Source organism: Rosa rugosa, chromosome 1 (genome assembly GCF_958449725.1).
Source record: "Rosa rugosa chromosome 1, drRosRugo1.1, whole genome shotgun sequence".
NCBI classification, from domain to species: domain Eukaryota; kingdom Viridiplantae; phylum Streptophyta; class Magnoliopsida; order Rosales; family Rosaceae; genus Rosa; species Rosa rugosa.
Window position 1 is genome coordinate 65,056,521 of NC_084820.1, and position 22,453 is coordinate 65,078,973.

At 38.1% G+C, this 22,453-nt stretch overlaps 1 protein-coding gene and 2 pseudogenes across 1 annotated transcript; 1 reads left to right on the forward strand and 2 right to left on the reverse strand.

The window, feature by feature from the left end:
* Window positions 1–1,833: 1,833 nt before the first annotated feature.
* Window positions 1,834–5,405, forward strand: LOC133726158 (uncharacterized). The gene is made up of 6 exons (XM_062153643.1): window positions 1,834–2,831; window positions 2,954–3,174; window positions 3,501–3,726; window positions 4,179–4,264; window positions 4,558–4,649; window positions 4,793–5,405. Exons 1-6 carry the CDS (start codon window positions 2,742–2,744, stop codon window positions 5,053–5,055), a joined length of 978 nt encoding a protein of 325 aa, XP_062009627.1. The 5' UTR covers window positions 1,834–2,741; the 3' UTR covers window positions 5,056–5,405.
* A 4,484-nt stretch (window positions 5,406–9,889) lies between these two features.
* Window positions 9,890–13,080, reverse strand: LOC133733106 ((R,S)-reticuline 7-O-methyltransferase-like; annotated as a pseudogene).
* A 2,779-nt stretch (window positions 13,081–15,859) lies between these two features.
* Window positions 15,860–19,790, reverse strand: LOC133733117 ((R,S)-reticuline 7-O-methyltransferase-like; annotated as a pseudogene).
* Between the last annotated feature and the right edge of the window lie 2,663 nt (window positions 19,791–22,453).

A 22,453-nucleotide genomic window follows, 5' to 3' on the forward strand; every position in this document is an offset into this window, starting at 1 on the left:
TTTGGGGAGTGCAAATTTCACTCCTCTTCAATAATCCCTTCAATAAACCAAACATGGAAAATGTAATTTTCTAGTAAATGCATTAAAAGGAGGTACGAGAGACATAATTTTCACCTCAAAAAGTCAAAAACGTGAAACGTGCATGTCAATAGCACATCACACCTAAAATATCAAATCTAGTAAATCTTTTAGAATCCATTGATATCAAAAGGGCGGGGGGAGCGGGGGGGGGTGAAATGTCTTAATCTCATTTCATGATTCTAGAATGACCTTTCTAGAATCTAGATAAAACACAACATTTACTGTTCAAAGCTTATCCCATGCACGTGGTGTCAATCTAATGGTCAAACCCCAAATGGGCCCCGCCATGAAATTCAGCATCACACTAATTTTGCACTTCATCCCATCAAACGCCACGCCGTACGGGTCGTCTCCGGTCCACGTGTTCCTCCTAACTAAGACGACCATCCACGTGGCGCCATCTGCGTCACCCATCTAACTTTGCGGTGTCGGAGTCGTCATCAACTACTCAAAGCTATTAAATTTTTGCTTCACAGTGGGGACTGGGGAAGCCGGAGTTACAGCCATTCTACGTCGTCGTTTTATAATATACGTATTTCCTACTGTTACGTTCACGCGGTTTGCCTAAGCGCCAAGCTAATGACCCCGAATATATAATAACAAACTTAATTAATTAATTAATTATTGGTGATTTTTTCTTTTCTTTTTAGAATTAGTTAATGTCCTATAGGTATGGAACAAGAACAAAAACAGTAATTAGTTAAATAATTGAAAATAGTTCCTGGGGTTGGATAAAATTTTTTTTAAGAAGAGTTAGGTGTGAAAAATGTTTATTTATTTGTTACTCAGATTTTTTTTTTTTTTGCTGTTGTGAATGTCGACTACTCCACCTTTTGAATGAGCAGTCAAGAATCAAGACTATTTGTAAATGGGAAAATGGATTAGTTTGTTTGTTTTGTTATGTCAAAGGACAAATGGATTAGGCATTAATCAATTCGTTGGGTTGACATTTAGGATAAAAGAAAATTTATTATCTGTGTAATTTTGGTAAGTAATTTTGTGAGAAAAGGAAAACTATTTGTTATTATTCTAATTATAGAAGGTGGAATCATAAATTACATGCACTCTTTTAGCCATTTCTCAAAAAAAAAAAAACAAAAAAGCACTCTTTTAGCCAAGTATTTGGTTGTGAAAAAGGAAATGGTTAGGTAGAATAACATCTCATTACATATTAAAATAATTATCTCAAAAGAGTAATATTATTAATTTTTATTTCCTTAAAAAAAAGGATAGTAAACGTAACCAAAGAAATTTAGAGTACCTTATTACGTGCTCTAAAGCTTAATAGGTAACGTGAATGTTGTTTTAGTCTTAATAAAAAAACACGAGTTATCAACGGTTTTGATGAGTTTGTGGATGCGGTCATAAATTATTTTTATTAGACTAAGTGTGTAAATAATGACAAAATACCATAAATTCTACTCTTACTTTCTGTTTCGGTTAAAATTCATTAATTTTCAGTTTTTCCAAATATATTATATATTAGAAAACTTTGTTGTAAAATGATGACTCAGAATTTCTCTATCTCCTCCAAATAAGAAGATAAATAGGGAATTTCAAAGATCACATCCTACTTACTGTTCAAGCCATGTACCAAGTCCTGTTGAAGCAAATCTTCAGCTGTCTCCATTGGATTAAATCTTAATCCAAAATTAAAAAATATACAGGCCAGAAATGAAAAGAAATATATATAGAGAAGGGGGAGAGGGACCTTTTGAGGTAGACAGATGAATCTCATAAATATAAATCTGGTATTCTCTCTTTTTTTTGTTACAATAAATCTGGTATTCTGATGCCTTAAATAATTGTTGGGTATCAAAATCTCTCTGCTTTTTATCTCTACAGAAACAAAATCCTACTTGCTTTTCTACACTATAAAGCCCCAGCGCTTTAGTCACTCCGATCATTCCGATATTTCCTTCATCCTCAATCACTGAATCAGAGGCCGAAATTCGGGGAATCTCACATTTTCCGGTTACAAAATCGTCAACTAGACAAAAGAAAACTCGGATATTCCTACTGTTTTCTTCTCAACTTTTCTCTCTCGTGTTTCCTTCAAATCAAGCTTTTCCGCAATTTCGCTTCCTGGGTTTGATTTTGGTTTAACGTTGCATCCAAGTGTCGTGACCTTTTAGCACAGAGAAGAGTTTTTCGTTCTCGTTCTCGTTTTCGTTTTCGTTTTCGTGTCTTGAGAAGACCGTTTGAGTTTCCTTGAAGGTTAGTTAACGAAAACAAAAACAAGAAAATAGAGAGAGAGAAAAAAAAGAGTGACCGTTTGTTTGTCCGGAGAATTGGCCGGAATACAACTATCTCGGGTGTACGGAAACGGCTGTTGGGGAATTGATAACGTTGTTGCCAACGAAGACTCTCTGTAAGAGAAGACTGAGTACCTTTGAACTACCTCCCCTCCCATTTCGCGTTTCTCTTCCTCTCTCCTCAAAGAGAAATCAAATCCCGACAATCAGTCTCTCCCTTTCTTATCTCTCTCTCTCTCTATTTTTATAGCTTTTGCAACTCTGTTTTCCGGGTTGGGTGAGAGAAGACTCGTTTTTTTTAGTTTTTGGTTTCTCCCTCGCTGAATCAGAGCGAGCGAAAACTTAACTTCGCTCTCTCCCCTCCTCTCTTTTTTCCTTGTCTCCATCTTTTTCCAGAACAAGACGATGATTTTGGACAAAGGGTCAATGCAGTCAAACCTTGAATGCTTCCTCCATGGTACAACCCCAGTGCTCCAACCCCAATTCTTGCCCAAGGTTTGTACTTTTGTAATCTTCCCCTGTTTTTCTCTTCTGGGTTTGGTTCCAATTGTGTAAATTTTTATTGGATTGATGCGAATTTTGGTGTTTTAAATATGGTGATTATGTTGTTTTTGCAGTCTGAGATTAGGAACCTTAATCGGCTATGGCACCCGTGGGAGAGAGAAAAGGTTGAGTATTTCACATTGAGTGATCTGTGGAATTGTTTTGATGAATGGAGTGCTTATGGTGCCGGAGTTCCGATCACCTTGGACAGCGGTGAGACCCTTGTGCAGTACTATGTGCCTTACCTCTCTGCTATCCAAATCTTCACCAGCAATTCATCTGTAAATAGCTTCAGGTACTGGTTCATTTCTCCACCTCCTGAGGTCTGTCTTAGAAAAACGGTGAAATTACATTGGTAATTTTGTTCTAGCCGTGGTCGGTTATTGTAATCTGACTGACTGTCATGATCAACATTTTGAAATGGTGGTTTTGATTGGGTCAAATTCATGTGGTGGATTCAGATATAGGGTAGTTGGGTTACATTGAATTGGTGATTCATCCCCCCTTCTGATTTCTAAAATTAAATGTGGTTGGGAACTTTCTTTGATACATCTAAATATGGCGTTGATCTTTGATTGGTGTATGTAATGACAGAACAACGTGTTAAACTGATTATTTCAGGGAAGAAACCGAGTCAGGTGATTGTGAGACGAGGGATTCGTTTAGCGATTCATGCAGTTTCGAGAGTGAAAGTGATAAGTTATGGAGATGGGATGGATGCTCCTCAGAGGAAGGTGGATTTGAGCAAGACAATAATCTGTGGCATCTGAATGATAGATTAGGCTATCTATATTTTGAGTATTTTGAGAGATCAACTCCGTATGGAAGAGTTCCTCTCATGGATAAGGTACCGACCTACCCTTCTTTTCAGTATACATATTCTTCTTCTGCAAGCCGTATAGTTTCTTTTGTCAATTTGCATCTTTCTGCGGTTCGCCTCTTAACATAGGACTAATTTGTTAAAAATATCTGATTACTTTTCCCTGTTAGGTATCTAAAACTTTTGACTTTGAAACTATTAAAATCCATATCTCCCTTTTCTGATTCCTCCTCTTCTTTCTGTGTCTCATTCATATTTCATGAGAATTTGTTCTTGCCTTGGATCTTTTTGTTCTTTTTTTTACTTTAACTGTTTGGGAAGATGGAAAAATATATTGATACCATTCAATTCATCAGCTTCTATTTATTTATTTTTGGATGATTGTGACAACTTATGCTGATTTCCCAGGGTTCCTCTGCCTTATAAGAAAAGCATTTGGATTTCAATTGACACTTTGTTCTTTCTATGCTTTCTATCAGATTAATGGATTTGCTCAAAGATACCCTGGCTTGATGTCATTGAGGAGCGTTGATCTTTCACCAGCTAGTTGGATGTCTGTTGCTTGGTATTTCCCTTTCTCACACAAATTATTATCTAAACAGAACCAAATTTATTGAAAGCATGCTACTAAACTCATGCATTGTGCTCATTAAGATAATCACCCACTCCGACATCAGTTTGTAATAATAATTACTGCTTGTAAATAACCCACAAATGACTGTAGATAGACACATGAGCAATGAGCATGCTTCATTTATTTTTTTTATTTTTTTTGTGTGTGTGGAAAATAAGCAGACTTCCTTGTTTATAATAGGAATGGAAAACTAATATTAAATTTGTGGATGTGATTATATTCAGGTACCCAATTTATCATATTCCAATGGGAAGAACTATAAGGGACCTCTCCACATCCTTCCTCACTTACCACACGCTTTCATCTTCTTTTCAAGGTACCATTATTCTCTCAGAAGTCCATTTCATCATAACTTTCTTTTCTATTGGTATTTGTTCTATGGTTGGTCCAAAAGGCCTTGTATGCATACGCATGATGATAATTGCTCACTGACGCTAGATGATGCTCATCTTTGTGTAGACATGGACCTTGAGGATGATATGGAGAGTGACGAGCAACGGAAGAGAAAGAAAGGAGAAGGCATCTCACTGCCTCCATTTGGGTTGGCCACTTACAAGATGCAAGGGAATTTGTGGGTCTCGGGCAACTGCGGCCGGGACCAAGAGAGGCTCATGTCGCTGTTGAGCGTGGCGGATTCATGGCTAAAGCAGCTAAGGGTCCAGCACCATGACTTCAACTACTTCACCTCAATTAGGCGTGGTGGCCAGTGCCACTACCTCTGAAGCTTTGAAAACAAATTTCACTCGGAAAGTGGAATCGGAAATTGACCACAGAAAAATATCATCGTCCTCTTCTCTTTGGACGTCGGATATTTGGTTTTTTCTGGAACCTTTGTTTTGGCCATGAGTCTGAGGATATTTCATTTGGATTTTAGGGTGTTTTAGTGTTCAGTGTTTGACTGTGACTCCTTTTGTTGGGCTTTGTATGTATTTAGAGAGAGAGATGGGTGAGGTTAGAGAGAGGCTCATTGAGCCTTGAATTATGAGGTTTTATAGTGCTTTGTGTAATTATATTCTCTTGACCATTTTTATGGAATTGAGATGAAGAAAATGAAACCTTATGGTTTTGCAAATTGCTTCTTCTTGGTGTTATTTCTCTGGACCACATCTATCTATTGCCACTAGACTTCGTCTCTGCGTAGCTTTTGGGATTTCATCTACTACTATTGCTGATGTGGATGAAAAATGATAATCTAATCCAAGTTTATGAGACCAAATCAGAATTGGGGTTGTGCTCGGATCAATCAAAACCAAAACCGCGCTTTAAAATTATTAGCTTGTAAAGGACTGACTTTTGACTAGTTCTAGTTGTTGGTTGGAAACATGGAATTCCAAATACCAAAAGAAAACCAAGCTAAAAACTTTGAGGCCCTAAATCCTTGGCCTTGACTTTTTGTATTTTTTGTGTTACTCTATGTGCGCGTCCCCAACGAAAGATTGCACAAGTCATTGCTTATAATTTATTGCTTTTAGTGGATCGATTTGGTTGCCTTAAGTTATATAATATATAAAGATGGAATTAGTCATCACTAAGCTGCCAATAATGATGCTTTAATTGTGGCGCAATACAATGTCGGGTGTCAATATGTAGAAAATTGACTTGTCGAGGATCAGTGATTGGAATATTCGTTTTTCGTTGCGATGATTTTATAAGTTAAAGTTATTATAAATATTTTTAAAAAAAATTTAACCGTCTCATGATCGATTTTAAATAAAAGAAACAAAATCTTGTAACATTTCCTTAAAAGAAAAATGAGGTGCTTTTTCAAGAAGATAATTTATGCGTTTTAGCAAAGGTAACTGTTTTTGAAAGAAATGTTTCGAAACACAAGTACACAACACTACTAGTGTCAAACAAGTCGGTGGCACGTCCTTTAATGCCTTTTGATTTAGGACAGAACTAGAAATGGTGTTGCGGAACTTGTGGTATCTATGTATTGACCATTGCCTATAAGGCATTTAGGCTAAAACACAGCATGAAAATTGGGTAGTCAAAAAATGAGGAAATTTGAATTTTTTTTTTTTTTTTTTGACAGATGGAACGATTTATTGTATTAATGAAACTACCAAACAGTCAAAATAGTAAATACACCAACACATGCATATAGCCTATATTAGACTATTAGTACACAACTACTCCATAAACATTAAAATATAAAGTCTATAACTAAACAAAAGCACTTCGTCTTCAAATGAAAAATATAGGCTGTTATATATTCTCATCGAGCACACAATTGTAGTACGAAAAATAAACAACACTTCTAAAAAGACTCATTCTATGAGTTCAGCTAGGATAGATTAGACAAACCGGACCTACTAAGCAAGAACAATCTTCTTTCCCGTAGGATTAAAGTTCCCAGAGTCATTAAAAAAGGAAAACAACTGCAATCCCTTGCCCACTCCCGCCTCCTTCTTCTTATGAACCTTACATTTTTTGGGCGGCCCTTTCACCTTCACAGGGCTTGTCTTTGCAGCAAAGGTTTTATTTTTACTGCCTCTAGACCTCCCCCTCTTCTTAGGGATAGGTTGCGGGACTGTAACCATTTCCAGCCCCATGCTCACAGCCTCCAAATTGGCCTTCCAACTGCCAGGCTCAGGCTCCGTTTCTTGGGAGAGGATTGAAGCACTCCCTCACTCTACCTTCTTTGACCACTAAGCTGTGGAGGGGATGCACATTCTTCCTCCAGCTCCCTGATCATAACCCGCTTTCGGGTCTTGCACATAGCAACAGTGAACCCGCACGAAGCCACCGTCCACCGATGACAGCGACCTATGTACCACAAAAGGTTGCTGGGCCTTGAAGATCACTGTAGGCCCAGTCGAGACCGGAGTCGGCCGAACAACGGCCTGTGTTGCCTTAATCGCAGTCTGCACAGAAGCGTGTGAATAAATACTCACAATTCTTTGAGCTATAAATTATAGGACCAAATTAGTGGGAAAGCTGCTCTAATTAGTATATTATGGCTTCGAGTAAGCATTTACTTTCTGGTATGTCACCACCTTTGTAAAGCGAATAGAGTAGCCCAATGTGCACTCTTCGCTAATTGGTGCTTTTTAGAATACATATCCTTAGTTGAGACGCCTGTTATTATCTCGGGTGATTCTCTTAATGCTGTTTATGATTTGGGGTTTAGGCTATATGTCCCCCCCATGTATTCTTTGGTTTCATTAATGACTAAGGCTTAAGGGCAGCCGATCTGGCCCTTCCTCAAAAAAAAAAAAATTATAGGACCAAAATGACAATCGATCAAAACTATATAATCACCAATCAAACAAATAAGTGTTTGTTTATCAAATCTATGCACGTACCTCCTTTATTATGTAAAAAATGTTTTGTATATATATATATTTTTATATATATATATACAAAACATTTTTTACATATTTCTTCATTATCTTTATTATCTTATAATGAATTTTTATAATCTCACATTCTTACTTCCTCTATAAAAATATTGATAATGACTTCTGGACTCCGTCACCACCGACTAAAATCATGACATTGGAAAATATAAAATAATGGAGTTAATTTCTACCACTCACCAACCTTGATTGGATTTTACACCCATATACATTTTACTCAAGTTGAAAGATTCATTTGGGCTACCATTAGTGCTCTATTGCTTATCCCTATACCCATCTCATCCATACTCAACAAGACCTAGTTCTCAGTATATAAAATTTCAATAATCCACCCACTAATTCAATTTCCACATTGATGGATCATTCATTAAAAAATTTTTTTTATTTATTCATTTGAAACATATACTACTACTTTATAATTACATATACATAGCACATGGAGCATGTTAGTGGTTTCTAAGACAATACCATTGACTAATTAGAGGGCTCTTTTTTGAGTGCAACAGACTATGTGATCCACTTGGACTAAGCTCTTGTTTGAAAAGTTGAAAAACCCAAAGCCTCTCTCACTATCTTATCTTCTTAGACAAAGAAGGGTCACGTTGTTGTGATCTCAAAAGTGCAACCACTAACCATATATACACTGATAGAGTGATAGATAGGCATCATGTATTGTGAACTCAAATAAATAAAAAGGACTTTGGGGGAGAGTCCAACACTCCAACTACCAAATAACACCAATTTGCTCTGCGCATGGGAATAGGCCATTTGGGATTTCTTGGTCTAGAACTTGGCTAGAGAGACATTGATCGTGGAGGGATTTGCTGTCTTGCACTTGTTCATACTCCACTTAGACATCATAATAGATTGCCACATGTTATCTTGTCTTTCTGTTGACAATGGAGAAGATGAATCCTCAACTGTCTACGATTTGATCTTAACAAATCAAAGTTGAAGTTCGAGATAGGTTCTTTAGAAATAGAAATGAATCCGCATGATTATGTCATTATGTGAGTTTTTCACATATACATGAAGAAACAAAATTAGCATCTCTTAACACATCTCATACGTTATAACTTTGACACATGTCATGCTAGAAGTTACATGAGTTTCTCAATTTGGTGCCTAGTAGTTTTGAGGCTTACAAACATGAAGAGCTCAGAAGAAGAAGGAATTATTTCCAATTTGGTATCAGCCCTTTTCACTGCCAAATACAAAGTTACAAAGTTCTTGTTCTTTTCTCTAATTTTTATTTGGTAAAGGACCAAATGCATACATATCAGTTCACCTTGTTTTGGTTTGCTCTATTTGTCCATTATATGCCATCAAAACCATCAATTTCCAAATCTATGGATGTTGGATCCATAGGTTGCAGGATTTCATGTCTTAGGGATTTACCTTTCTTGTCATAGGAATAAAGAAACTTGAAGAATTGATAGATAGTGAAGAGACCAAAATTAGTTCAGAAAATGTAAAAAAATCGATGTTAATATCAAACCAAACATGGCACTTTCTGTAATTATCAGATTTACTCGAGGCATCACTCTTAGTTTAATCAATTGCACAAATTCAGGGAGGCTTTGTGAGATTTTTAGCCAATAACCCATTATATATTTTTCCTATTCTAAAGCAATTGGGTGGTTTTTTTTTTTTTTTTTTTGGGTCTGAATAGCAATTGGGTGGTTGAGCCCAACCTTTTTGGTCAGGAAGGCTTCCGAGTGTACTCATCGACTTGATCAATGCACGAATTAATCGATCAGTGCACCCAATAACCTAAAAACTATCCAACTTGAGTACTTGACCCTGGAAAACTTCTTAAACTTCCAACATGCAGTGGCAATCAAATGGAAAATTCTAAATTTGGTGTCAAATACTCAATTAGAACCTTGGGTTTCCTGGAGTTTATGGAGTTTTATTCTTTCCATCTTTTATTTATTTCTCATATCTATACTTTTTGGGTTTGGGTTTTGTCTTCCTTCTCTATTTTGTATTTTGCTTTATTATTAATAAAAATATAAATAAGACGACGGGCGGTGGGTTCTCAAAGTGTGGTAGACCATTCACATTCGAGTTTGAGGGTGAGACTTGCTCCCTAAATCGTATACTTCCGAATAGCTAATATCGCCTCATCCCTTATTTATTTAATTAAAAAAAAAAAACCTTGTTTATTCCATACTAATTGCTAAAAGCATGTTTAGTTGCTTATTGAGGTACATGAGATCACCCTAACGTGCATAGACAACTGTTTATGATATAGCTGCGAGATAGACGATCGATCGATGCACATGAAATTCATTCTGGGGTAAGCTTCTATGAGTGGTAGGAAGCTTTGAATTTTGATGATCTTATTGCGACCAAATCCTCCTTCCCTCAGCAGTTTCGTCCAGTCCTTTCCTTCCCACTTGAAGTTTGTGCCATCAATCCCATCATAGTTAGATCGTACCTTACAACAAACCTGTCAATCTTTCTGTCACCATCTGGTTGTAGAACCCCATCAACTATAATGATCTTTCCACTTCTCTCTGGTATAGCTTTCCGGCAATTCTTTAGGATTATAACACATTTCTCATCACTTCAATTGTGCATAATCCACTAAAAACACAAATTAGAGTGTAAGAAATAGTTTTACGTCTACCAAAGAAAATACTTTTTATAAGATTGATATTCATTGCTGACCTCTCATGTTTTGGTCACTATGCAATTTTCAATCAGGATCAATATGTAAGAGATAATTAAATCAAAACTGTTTGGTCATCTCAACTGTATGGACAATTATGAAAGCAGACAAAAAACTGAAATGAGAAATGATAATAATAAAGTGCCTAAATGATTCGGCGTTTGGATGATTTTTTCACATGAATGATTCGGTTTAAGGGTCTAAATAACGAATGCAATCATCGAATTAAAGAAATGTCCACCAAAAATCTTGTCTGGAGATGTCAATTATATGCAGATCTTCCCAGTATTGTACGCACCCAAGTCAACATATGTTTCCTGTAACTGTAATACCACGTTTCCAAACTATGTTAGTAGCCAAATACTGTATATTAAACTAACAATTAAACTGAAAAGTCAGATTATGCATATAAATTACCTTCATGAAAATAGCATCACCATAGGGAATCGCATCAAACATGTCACCACCCAATTGTATCACCCCAGGATGTGGTATCAAAGTTGATACCTAGCCTCTTATATGTGGATGTGACTTCACAATCTTAGCCACAGGGCCTACACCCCCTCGAACATCAACAATCGATCCCACTCCATTAAACCCATTTCTATAATTTGACTGCTTTCATGACAGTCCTAGATGTACATGCCATTGCCTCATTGAAGCAACTTCTCAGATCATCAGATCTCTCATCATATAAGCTAAACCCATGTGCCTTTTCAAAGCCACATCCACCGTCTGTTATGCATTTGCTTAGGCATTGCCATGGGGGCCAAGTGATTAGGAAAAGTGGCCATAAGCACTAGCGGGGCTAGGTTTTGGTCCTCACTGCGGAGAAGTCACTTAGATGAATAAGGTAGGCCGTAGAGGGTATCTCCGCTTATGGGATCAGTGGTCGCCTCGAAGACATTTTTCTAGACGAGAAATCACATGAGGCGCGAGAGGTGATTGATGTCTGTGGACGGCGAGGCAATTCGTGCTGTGATTTGATCGATGCACAGTCAGGGGTTGGCCGTGAGAGTTTATGATGTCTGCAATGCCAAGTTCCACAGCGCATTTCAAGGCCATGCTTTCGACAAAGTTGTACGTGTAGTGCAAAATATTAGCTTGGCCTTGCAGCAGCATGGCTTCCTCTTCTTCTTCTTTCAGTTTACATACTCAAAAAGCTGTTTATATGCGTCTAGAAGACGAATGTGAAAAAAAATTTCGTGGTGTTTTATTTAGTTTGGTTTATTACGAAAGAACTATGACAAATATGGTTTGGTGTTTTGAGTTTAATCATGTGGACCATATGATGTGTTTTGAGTTTTGACATATGAGGAAAATGAAGGAGAAGATATTTCTCAACTAACTTTGTTATAATCTTGGTGTTTGAATGGGTGAATGATCATGGGAGATATTATATTGGAGTACTGATCCAATATTTGTCAGTTTATTAATTTGGTTGTTTTTATCCTATGTTTTCTGTGAGTCATAGTCTCTCCGATCCTTTCCTTGTATTGTTAGGGATGAGCTGTCTGCCTGTCTTGCTAGCTGTAGCTTTGGATTCCTTATAAATAATGACTGAAGAATTGGACAGGTCCTCTTAGCCTGGTCATCCATATATTCACCTATATATGTACTAGTCGGTTACCATTTTGAATCATGAAAATACAACTTTATTTTGTTTCTGCGCGCTATTTTCCCAGCTTTCTTCTTTATCGTCTTGCATTTCTGGGTCTAGACCCTTGATAGATTACATCTGACAATCCTACATACACAGGTAGCTTACTTAGCCTATAGGCTAAGTAAGCTAATGTACAGAATTGTGACACTTCTGCATTACATCTGGATTCTTGTTAACAACTCTAACCAATTGATTTTCTTCTTCTTCCAACCAAACCCTCTCTCTCTCTCTCCCCCTCTCCCTCTCCCTCTCACATGTTCATTTTCTTCTGTTCATGTTTTTAGCGTTTAAATTGTTAATAATAGAGACTTTGACAAAAAAGAAAATTGTTAATAATAGATTTTTCTGTTAATAGATCGGATTTGTTTTTACCTAATTAATTTGAAGGATTGCATCTACCATTCCATTTTGAATTTATATGCATTTACCTAATTATGCATATAAATTCCCTTAATTTTAGGCCTCCACTCGTAAATTATATTTTAAAGAGCAGATCACTTAGGTGTTTGTTATTATAATAATAAGGGGCCGTGACCACTTACCCAATTTTAGTCTAACAATTGTCAACTTGCTCCACTAAGAGTTTTTTAACCTCATTTACCCAATCTAATATTTGATGACAGTTTTGCCCCCATACTCTCTCTTTCTATCTCCCTCGACTCCCCTCAATCCAATCATTCTCCTTCTCCTCTTCTCCCTTCAGGCCACCCTCTCCCACGCCACCACAGCCTACCCTTCCATTCCGGGCACCACCCCCGTCGACGTCTCCTCCGGTGCCACCGCCACCAACCTGATCCCCCCTCGCCGCGAAGTCCACAGAAACGGCTGAATCTTCGACATCAGCCACCGCTATAGCAGAAACCGGCGATAGGGACTCATTCACCCCCGATCTCCTCCCCGACATGCCGGCGTTTGACTCCGTTCTGGCTCGGAGATAAAGCTCCCCACCCACACGGGGACCCACATCGATGCCCCCGGTCACGTCTTCGATCACTACTTCGATGCCGGCTTCGACGTCGATTCTCTCGACTTGGATGTCCGCCATCAGAGACGATCTCAACCACTCCTGCACCGGCCTCACAATCGAAGCACTGCATCTGGACTCCGATCCCCTTATACAATCTCCTCAACCAGTCCTGCACCGGCCTCACACTCCAGAGGGTGCCCAAAGCAATTTCTGGGTGCCCATAGCTTTTTTTTTTTTTTTTGAGTTCCAAGAATGGGGAAGGAAAAAAAAAAAAAAGAACTTATACAATTGAACATATAAATTGATCAATTGTGTCTGTGTATTCATTTTGGTTTTGGGAGTTTATGCATTTCACTTTAGGGCAATAATAAGATTATTGGGAGGCAATAATAATATTACTGGGGGGCAATAAAATGTTTATTAGGGCAATAATAAGATTATTGGGGAGCAATAATAAGATTATTTATTTGGATAAACCTACTAAAACATTCAAAATTAAAAACATATTCATTTTTCACTAATTATTGATCCCTAATGAACTTGTTACTGGGGGGCAATAATATGATTATTAGGGGGTAATAATATGATTATTGGGGGGTAATAAAATCAGACGCCGGAATCCGGTCACCAGTCCGGCAGTCGGATTCGGGATTCCGGTGACTGGTTGTCGGATTTCGGTCACTGGACGCCGGACTCCGGTCACTGGTCGCCGGAGATTGCGGCCGGCCACTGGTCACCGGAGCACAGCAAGGTGGAGGATGACTTCTCTCTCGAAGTGAGAAAGAAGGAGAGGGCAAAAAAGTCTCAAAAATAAATAAAAAGAATTAAAAAAAAAAGGAATTAATTGGGTATTAGGGAAATAATCCCTTAGAGTGTTTTGGGTAAATGGGGTTAAAAAACTGTTAATGGAGCAAGTGGGTAATTTTTAAGCTGAAATTGGGTAAATGATCATTTCCCCTTGATAAGTTAATAACTAAATAACAACTGTGTTCATTAATTAATTTGTTGGATTCCAGTTAACTAACCTTAAAAAATTCTGAATTTTGACTTGTAAACATTAGACAGCTGAATGCGTAAATAAATCTACCACAATGAGTTTTGTACTATTTTTTGGTTTTTGGTTGTTTTTTATATATTTTATTTTATTTTATTTTTATGCGAAAAGACTATGATTATAAGTACCGGAAGCCTCTAGGGCATCCAGAGTTTACAACATCAAAGCAGAGTGCATTTGAAACACTCCTTGGTAATAAAGAGGTATTGCAAACAAATCAACAGAACTATGACCTAGATTTGCTACAGCATCAGCTACAAAGTTGACGTCTCTTAGTACATGATTAAACAAAATGGAATTGAAACTAGAGGGTAAAAGCCAAATATCCTGAACAATTTTGCGGATTCTCCAAGGAGGTTGTATTCTTCCCTTCACAGCATCAATGACTAACTTTGAGTCTCCTTCTGCTATTGTATATTGGTGAATCCATATTGTTTGGCAAGTACAAGACTGTTCCTTAGAGCCATTGCTTCAGCTAATGGTACACTGGTAGTCCCAAAGCTTCTGGTTGCTGCAACAAGCGGAATTCCTCTTTGATTTCTGATGATAAAGCCACCTGCTGCAGAACATTGCAATCTTGAATCGTCAAAATTGATTTTGACATAATTTGGAGGGGGAAGATCCCACCGAATGGTGGATGGATGGTTTGAGTTGATCCTAGCCTTGCCGACTATAGAACCTGTCCTTATGTTACACAGTATGGCAGCTGAGGGTGCCACTACTTCATTTAGAAAGCTAACTTTCCCTCTAAAAAATAGTTTCATTCCTGGTCTTCCATATTTGCCAGCAAGTGACAATAGCTTTTGCAAAAGTATTGCTGCAGTATGGTCTATTGATAAACATTTCTTGAAAGACCTTAAGATAACCCTACTGCCAATCAATGGGATTGTGAAAGTTTGCCAATCTTCAAACTGCAGAGGTAAATTCACAGAAGCCAAACAAATGATCTGCAGTTTCATTATCATTATCACATAAAGGACAGGAATTATCATCTATGTAACCCAGTTGAGATAGACTATCTCTGGTTTTCAACCTGCCACGAAGTAAGAGCCAGCCAAAAATCTTGGCCTTAGGTGGGATGTTTAGTTTCCATAACTTGTTTAACAAGTTTATATTCATGTGTTTTTCCACATTATCAAGTTGCAACTATGTTGCAGACTTGATAGTAAATTTTCCAGTGGGAGAAGGCCCCCATATAAATTCATCTTCTTGGTTTGTATAGGAAATAGGAATACCCAAAATTTGATTCACTATGTTCACATCTAAAACAACAAGCAGATTTGTTTTGTTCCAATTAGCATGGTCAATATAATCTACTACTGTTTCATTTGTATTAATAGTATGAGCAAGATTAGTAGGAATAAAATCCTGTAGAGGATGATCAAAAGCCCAATTAAAAAGCTAGAAGTTAATATAATCTGCTACTGTTTCATTTGTACTATTTTTCGGTTACCCGATGTTTTGATTACGTCGATGCTGAAAAACACTAAACCTATGAGTCCAGTTTTGTGTGCATGTTTCTGGTCGCCCGGTCTAGACACCTATTTGATTCAGGCATTTGTCATGAAGCTAATTAGAAGAGCAAGTGCCCCACGTACTAGCCACCATTTTACTACTCAATTTTAATTGATCTTGAGCAAAAACTGTAACATAACTAGTGGCGGAACTTGAACGTTGTCTTTGAGGGGGTCAAATTTTTTTTTTTTTTATTTAAATTAGAAGAAAAAAAAATGTCTATAAGCTATCTTTAATGATTTATTCCAAATTACATATAATAAAAGAAAATTCTTCTTTTCAGATTTTCTATTGAAAAATTGGGCCATCACCATTGTCCTTTGTCAAGCCTGTGTCGTCGAACATGCCATTACCATTTGGCTCTAGAACAACGTCCACAATAATCACCTTGCCACTGCTCTCCAGTATTAATGCCTTTCGACAATTCTTCAATATCTTGACGCAATCACTGTCGCTCCAGTGGTGCATAATCCACTGCAATTTTAATTCTAGAATAACATAAATATATAATGTTAATGTGATAAACAGATACTGGTTTCATGTAGTGAGTTCTATTGCCCTCATCAAACATCTCACCTCCAACATGTGACACCCCATGGTACACCGGCGCTGTTGCAACTACATGTGGTAGATCAAAGTTGATGCCCTTAATGCTGGGATACAACTTCACAATCTCCGCCACTGCGCTTCCAGTCCCACCACCAACATCCACCAGTGTTGCCACATTATCAAACCCACCCTTACATCCCACTAGTATCGCTTTTATTGTGACTTTAGCGGTGCAAACCAATGCCATGCCATCGTTGAACAATCGGTTGAACTGTCAAATGTCACACCCATGCGCTTTCTCAAAGGCGCATGGCCCGCCTTGCTTGATGCATTGGCCGAAACAGTGCCATGGCGCCATTAGAGTAGGATTTGTCTCCATGAGAACCATCGGAGCTAGAGTAAGCTCTGAGTCATGTAAGAGCCATCTAGACAAGTGAGTCAACCCGTAGAGGGTTTCTCCGTAATGATAGCTTTACAGAGAAACTTGAAGAAATTTGAAGAAGAAGGAAAAGAGAGAAGAGGAAGGGATAAGAAAACAGAGCTATATTACCAAAAGTGAATCTGTCGAATACAAAATGTGCCTATAGCTACAGTATTCTTTGTGTTTATACCTATTTGTCTAATTACACTTTTAACCCTTAACACCCCCCCTCAAGCTGATGGGAGGGAAGCTAACATCAGGTTGCTACAGAATTAAATGACTTCAAGGCTATACAGGAACCTTGAGTTAGACTCTTGGCATTGAACTCAGCTAGAGGACAAGTATTAGCCGGCCAAAATTCTTGTTGAGATTGATAGGATGATGCTGGCATAGTTTGAGTTGAGAAGGAAGTAACCACAGCTTGAGGTGTTGGTTGATAGGCATATTTATGCTTACAAAGACATTCAGCTGCACTATGACCTGTCTTGGAACAAAAACGACATTGCATATAAGATCCATAAGCAATAACTTGCCTAGGGGCAGATCTTTGAGGACAAGTTTTAGCAAAGTGACCAAACTGTGAGCATATTTGACAGATATCACAAGGAAAGTAAACACTCTGAGAGTTGCTATTAAATCCAGCTTTAGTAACTTTATCATTGGGATAGGATGGCTGCTGCATATAGCTATTGGTTCCAGATGCATTTAATAAACGCTTTTCACTGATTACTTCGTTTATCAATTCTTTGGCTGCCTCAATTTGCTCTTTACCTCCATTTATATATATTGATCTCTCAGTTGACTTATCATCAGGAGGAAGGTGCAATGGTACAATCCGAATACGAGATCTTGACTTGGTTTGCATATTCTTAATAGTACGTCTCAAACCCCTTGCCAATTATCAAAGCAATCATATTGTTTGAAACTTTCATTACAAACTGTTCATCTCCAGGTTGCATTGAGTTAAATTCCTGAGACAAACTGCTTCCATTGTTGGTACCAAAGTTACCATGTAGACCTCCATTTTGAGTCACAAATCCAGATGGGGGAATAAATGATCCATTGAAATTATGAGCAGGATATTGAGGGTACTCAAGATTGTGGACCGCAAGACTTGTTGGAAATGTTGACTGATATGCATTTGTAGCAGGTACGTCAGGAGGTTTCACAAATCCAAAGTTGGTTGACATAGTGGTTGGTGGTGAAGCATATCCAACTTGACTTGTGCTAACAGGAGACATATTATATGCATTGTAGTGTGTAGGCATATTATATGTGTTTGTGCTACCAGGAGTAGAGCAATTAAAATGCATAGCTACACTAGCAGGATTAAAGTCACCAAGATGTTGAGAAAAACTAGTAGGCAAATATGGTGAGGTGTGAACAAAATTTCCATCAGGATTAAGAAGTATACCAGGAGATTGGTTCACATGATTAACAACAGATGTAGTCACGGGAGTAGAAGCAAGAGAGCTTGATTCTCGAACAATGTCAGACTCAAAATCCAATAATAGTGTGCGAAGCTGGCTTAGAGTGATCGGCGTCTTACTAGCTCTGATGACAATCTTTATGGTTAAGAAATCAATAGGCAATCCATTCAAGATCAGAGTAACTATATCTTCATCAGAAATATAAACTCCAGCTAATGAAAGTTTGTCTCGAATAGTTTTAAACTGCTCCATATACTTGTCAATGCTATCATTACGTTTCTGAATTTTCTGCATAGAGTTCTGAAGGTCGAAAGCTTTGAACTTTGAAAGTTTAGCATATCTCTCCTCAAGCAAAAACCAAACTTCTTTTGAGGTTTTACTCCCAACAATGAATGAAAGAGCATCTGATGACAAAGTAGCAGCTAGTAAAGTAATCAAGGTAGAGTCAGTCTTCCTCCAATCCTTATACTCTTGTGTAAACTCAGGAGTAGTACCAGCCTCTGTGCTTTTGTATTTTGGAGGACAAGGCACAGACCCATCAATATATCCCATTAGATCACACCCTACCAACATTGACTCTAGCATGAATCTCCAAGTGACATAGTTAGTATCATCTAACTGCAGAGTGATGAGATTGTAGAAGTTGGAAAGGAGACAATCATCCAATCGACTAGTATTCATGATATGAGAGCAAGAAAACCAAACAGAGAAATCTGGATATACTCAATTTCCAAGCCTTCAACTTCTTCACAAGAAAACCAATAAAACTGAGTTGCTTCAATTATCCCCAAAATCTCAAGAGTTCAGAGATGCTCTTTTAAATTTTCACACTTCTAATCAAACTCCCCAAATTTCTGAAGATCAGAGTACACAAGAGTAAGTAGAGATTGAAAGTGAACCAAAAGACTGTATGCTAAGATGAGTAGCTTCAAGTAAACACAAAATCGAACACAGGTAATAAAATGATGGCTTGAATAGTATCTGAATGTATGTAATATCGATTATCTTTCATACAGAGAAGAGAGCAACAAATCTGAGTCTTGAATTTCCTCAATCGAAAAAGCTAGGGTTTCAATTCTTCACTTTCAACTTTCCAGATCAAATAACTAGAAATAACTTGCTTCAATCACTAAAAGTATGCTTTTGTACTAGAATTCTTCAACAAATCATTGATATATCTCACCAAATCTTGACAAAACCAAATCGCAGAACTATGAAATTGAGCTTATCTCAAGAACGATCACACAAAATCTACAAACACCAAAAAAGTAAGCTTTGCTTGAGTAGCTAGAGCTCCAACAAAGATTCCGGTGCTCCGATAATGAAACCCGGTCCCGATCAGAACCTGGCTCTTGATGCCATGATAGCTTTACAGAGAAACTTGAAGAAATTTGAAGAAGAAGGAAAAGAGAGAAGAGGAAGGGAGAAGAAAACATAGCTATATTACCAAAAGTGAATTTGTCGAATACAAAATGTGCCTATAGCTACAGTATTCTTTGTGTTTATACCTATTTGTCTAATTACACTTTTAACCCTTAACACGTAATCGCCACCATCATGATGTGGTGAAGATGTTCCTGCAGACCAGCAACCGCATGATGCGAGAGAGGCAAGTGATGTCTGGAGAGGGTGATGCAGAATCGATGGATGAGACTATCTCAAACAAAGTCAATGCATGGCCATGAAAGTGTATGATATCTGGTACGCGGAGCTCCACAGCAGATTTCAAAGCCATAAAATCTGCAAAGACGAGCATGTACTTCCATACTTCTGCTTGGCCTCTTAGACTTGCTTCATCCAATTCTGTAATTGCTTCCATTTTAAGTTGCTTCATCCAATTCTGTAACTGCTTCCATTTTAAGTTTTCGATCTCTGTTAGAACCAAGTGTTCCAACATTTACTTATGTAAAGAGAGAAATGGTGCCATGAGCTAAGGCTGCTAAGCAGCCGATATATTAATATCACTTAAAAACTAAAATATGTAAGTTTACATAATTACATGTGTAACATGGAAAATTAATGGTAGTTAACAAAAAAAAACATAATCAGAAGAAATCTAAGGTGTGGGTACTCACAGAATTCCATAAATTAAGGCATAAGAAAATAATGCAGTTGATGATCCGTCTGATTGAGGCAACTACATTTTTAAGGTGCTCGAAAAAAAGAGGCGTTAATCAGATTGTCGGTGAACCAAATTATTGGTCAACTAGCCGAACTAACAAGTAAAATCTTACTGGCATCATGGCAGGGAGGAGAAATAAGAAAACAAGCAAAATTCTCAATCAGATCATATATTTTTATTAGGGTTTTTTTCTATTGTCAAACAATAAAAACTTCTTATTCTTATTTTCGGAAAATAATTTTATTATATTTTGGCATTTACTATTTTTGACCTTTTAGCATTGTTATGGCTATATTTTTTTTGAATCAAGCCTTCGGGGCGAAATAGTATAATCAACACAAGCCAAAATAGGCCGTTACATACCCTGTCGCTGTCATTTAAGGACATAGACAGACAAGGAGATAGTGGTAGTACCCACAGTGGTACATAGAAATAGACATACTCATTATACATTTCAGATCGTAGAGGTAGCGGAGATCCTCCATTGTTACTACGCCGGAGGCGCTAGAGATCTAGGTTCCTAATACAAGGAAATTATTGAATTTAGATAAAACTAAAAACATAGAGTTGGGCCAAGAGCCTAAACCCTAGCCCAAATTGAAATTTACTGGACTAGGGTAAGACCCCAGCCCAGAAACTTAACGCCCAAATAGGGAACAGCCACCAAACAAAGGCCCACTCAAGGCCCATCAACTGGTCCGGTCCAAGTCCACATTCTCTAGCCTACCTGTCGTACGAACCAGCCAAGCCAATCCTCGCCCCATCTGCCGCAAGCCGCCGCGACCTGCACCCGCACGATCCACACCCCACGATCACACCACCAGCGATCCAAGAACCTTACCGCACAGGCCATGCCGATCCAGGCCCACGCACCCCACACCATCACCTCCACAACCCGTACAGCCTCGATCTGCCCCACGATCACACCGCTTGGGCCCAGAACCCACAGGCCACGCCGCCACAAACTACGGCAAGACGGAGCAAAAACAAACCCCGATCAGTTAGCACGACCACCACCAGTCACCACCCCAGCCAGATCAAGTTGACAAGCCCTGAGCATCACTCCATTTGATGGCCCCCAAAGCAATAGCGATCCAATACCCGTCTGGCAGCCGACCTCTGACGACGGCGAGGCCCAGAGGCCAAACCCGCAAGTCCAGGCGCCGCCGGACGAGGAGGATTTTGCAGAACGGAGACCCGGCCTTTATTTTTATGGCTATATATATGTAAGTAGAAGGATTTTATGCCTAAGAACATCGAAAAACTAAAATTTCTTGTAAGACAATAAATTACTTCATTGTTGGACATGTTTGGATGGATAAAATTTCGCGTTTCTCATCTCATAATATAACAATAAATAATCTTATGAGCAAAATCTCTTATTCGGCAATACGTCGTAATGACAACGAATGCAGTAAGTCTATAAATTTGGGAATATGGATGTGATGGTTGACTTTAGAATAGGGCTGTCAATTCCGACATGACCCGATAACATGACTTGAAACCCGCACGAAATAAAGCGGGTTGAACCCGCACGACTAAAAAGCAGGTCGGTCGTTGGTCAACCCGCCATGACCCATTTAATAAATGGGTCGGCCATGGGTCAACCCAAAGTGAACCCGTATAACTCGATTATGCTATACTTCTTGAAATTTTGGAAGTTGGGAGTATTTCAGCTTAGGATTAGACAATTTGAAATATTTTGCTTTATAATTATTGGATTTAATTATTTATGAATTATATATAATTATTTATATTCTTCGTCTTGTGGAGTTTTTAGTGAATTTAATAATTTATGCATTTTTTTTAGTTAAATGAGTCACATTGTTAACTCTTAAATGAGTCATTTTGTCTAACACGACACAACCTATTTATTAAATGGATTAATCGGGTTGAAAACGGGTAAACCGTTTAATAAATAGGTTGAGTTTAAGTTTAAATTTTTGACACGATTATTAAATTGGTTGGGTTTGGGTTTGGGTTGTGTCGCAAGAGACAGACAAATACATTAATCCGACACAAACCCAACCCGACTCGACCCATTACAGCCCTACTTCAGAATTGAGTCAATTGACATCACACCTAGTAGCTATAGCTACGAAACGAGGAACTAAACCAGCTCAGCTCAGAATATTTGGTGATATGGACGCGACTCTTGACTGCATAACTGATATCACACCTAGTGCTAGTAGCTACGAAACGAAGAACTGAACCAACTCAGCTCAGAATCACATTCTACTTATTAGTGAAATTACTTAAGCTCACAGCTGAGGACTCCTAAAGTTGATGGTTTGGTATCTGTAAATAGGATTTCCTTCCTTAATCAATCAAAGCATTGCTCGTTATAAACGTGGTAAATC

What these genes read in the sequence shown, in the direction of transcription:
- LOC133726158 (XM_062153643.1), top strand. Translation starts at nt 2,742, where the DNA reads ATGATTTTGGACAAAGGGTCAATGCAGTCAAACCTTGAATGCTTCCTC. An exon ending in AACCCCAATTCTTGCCCAAG is followed by an intron (nt 2,832 to 2,953) that starts GTTTGTACTTTT and finishes TTGTTTTTGCAG; the next exon opens with TCTGAGATTAGGAACCTTAA. An exon ending in TCATCTGTAAATAGCTTCAG is followed by an intron (nt 3,175 to 3,500) that starts GTACTGGTTCAT and finishes TGATTATTTCAG; the next exon opens with GGAAGAAACCGAGTCAGGTG.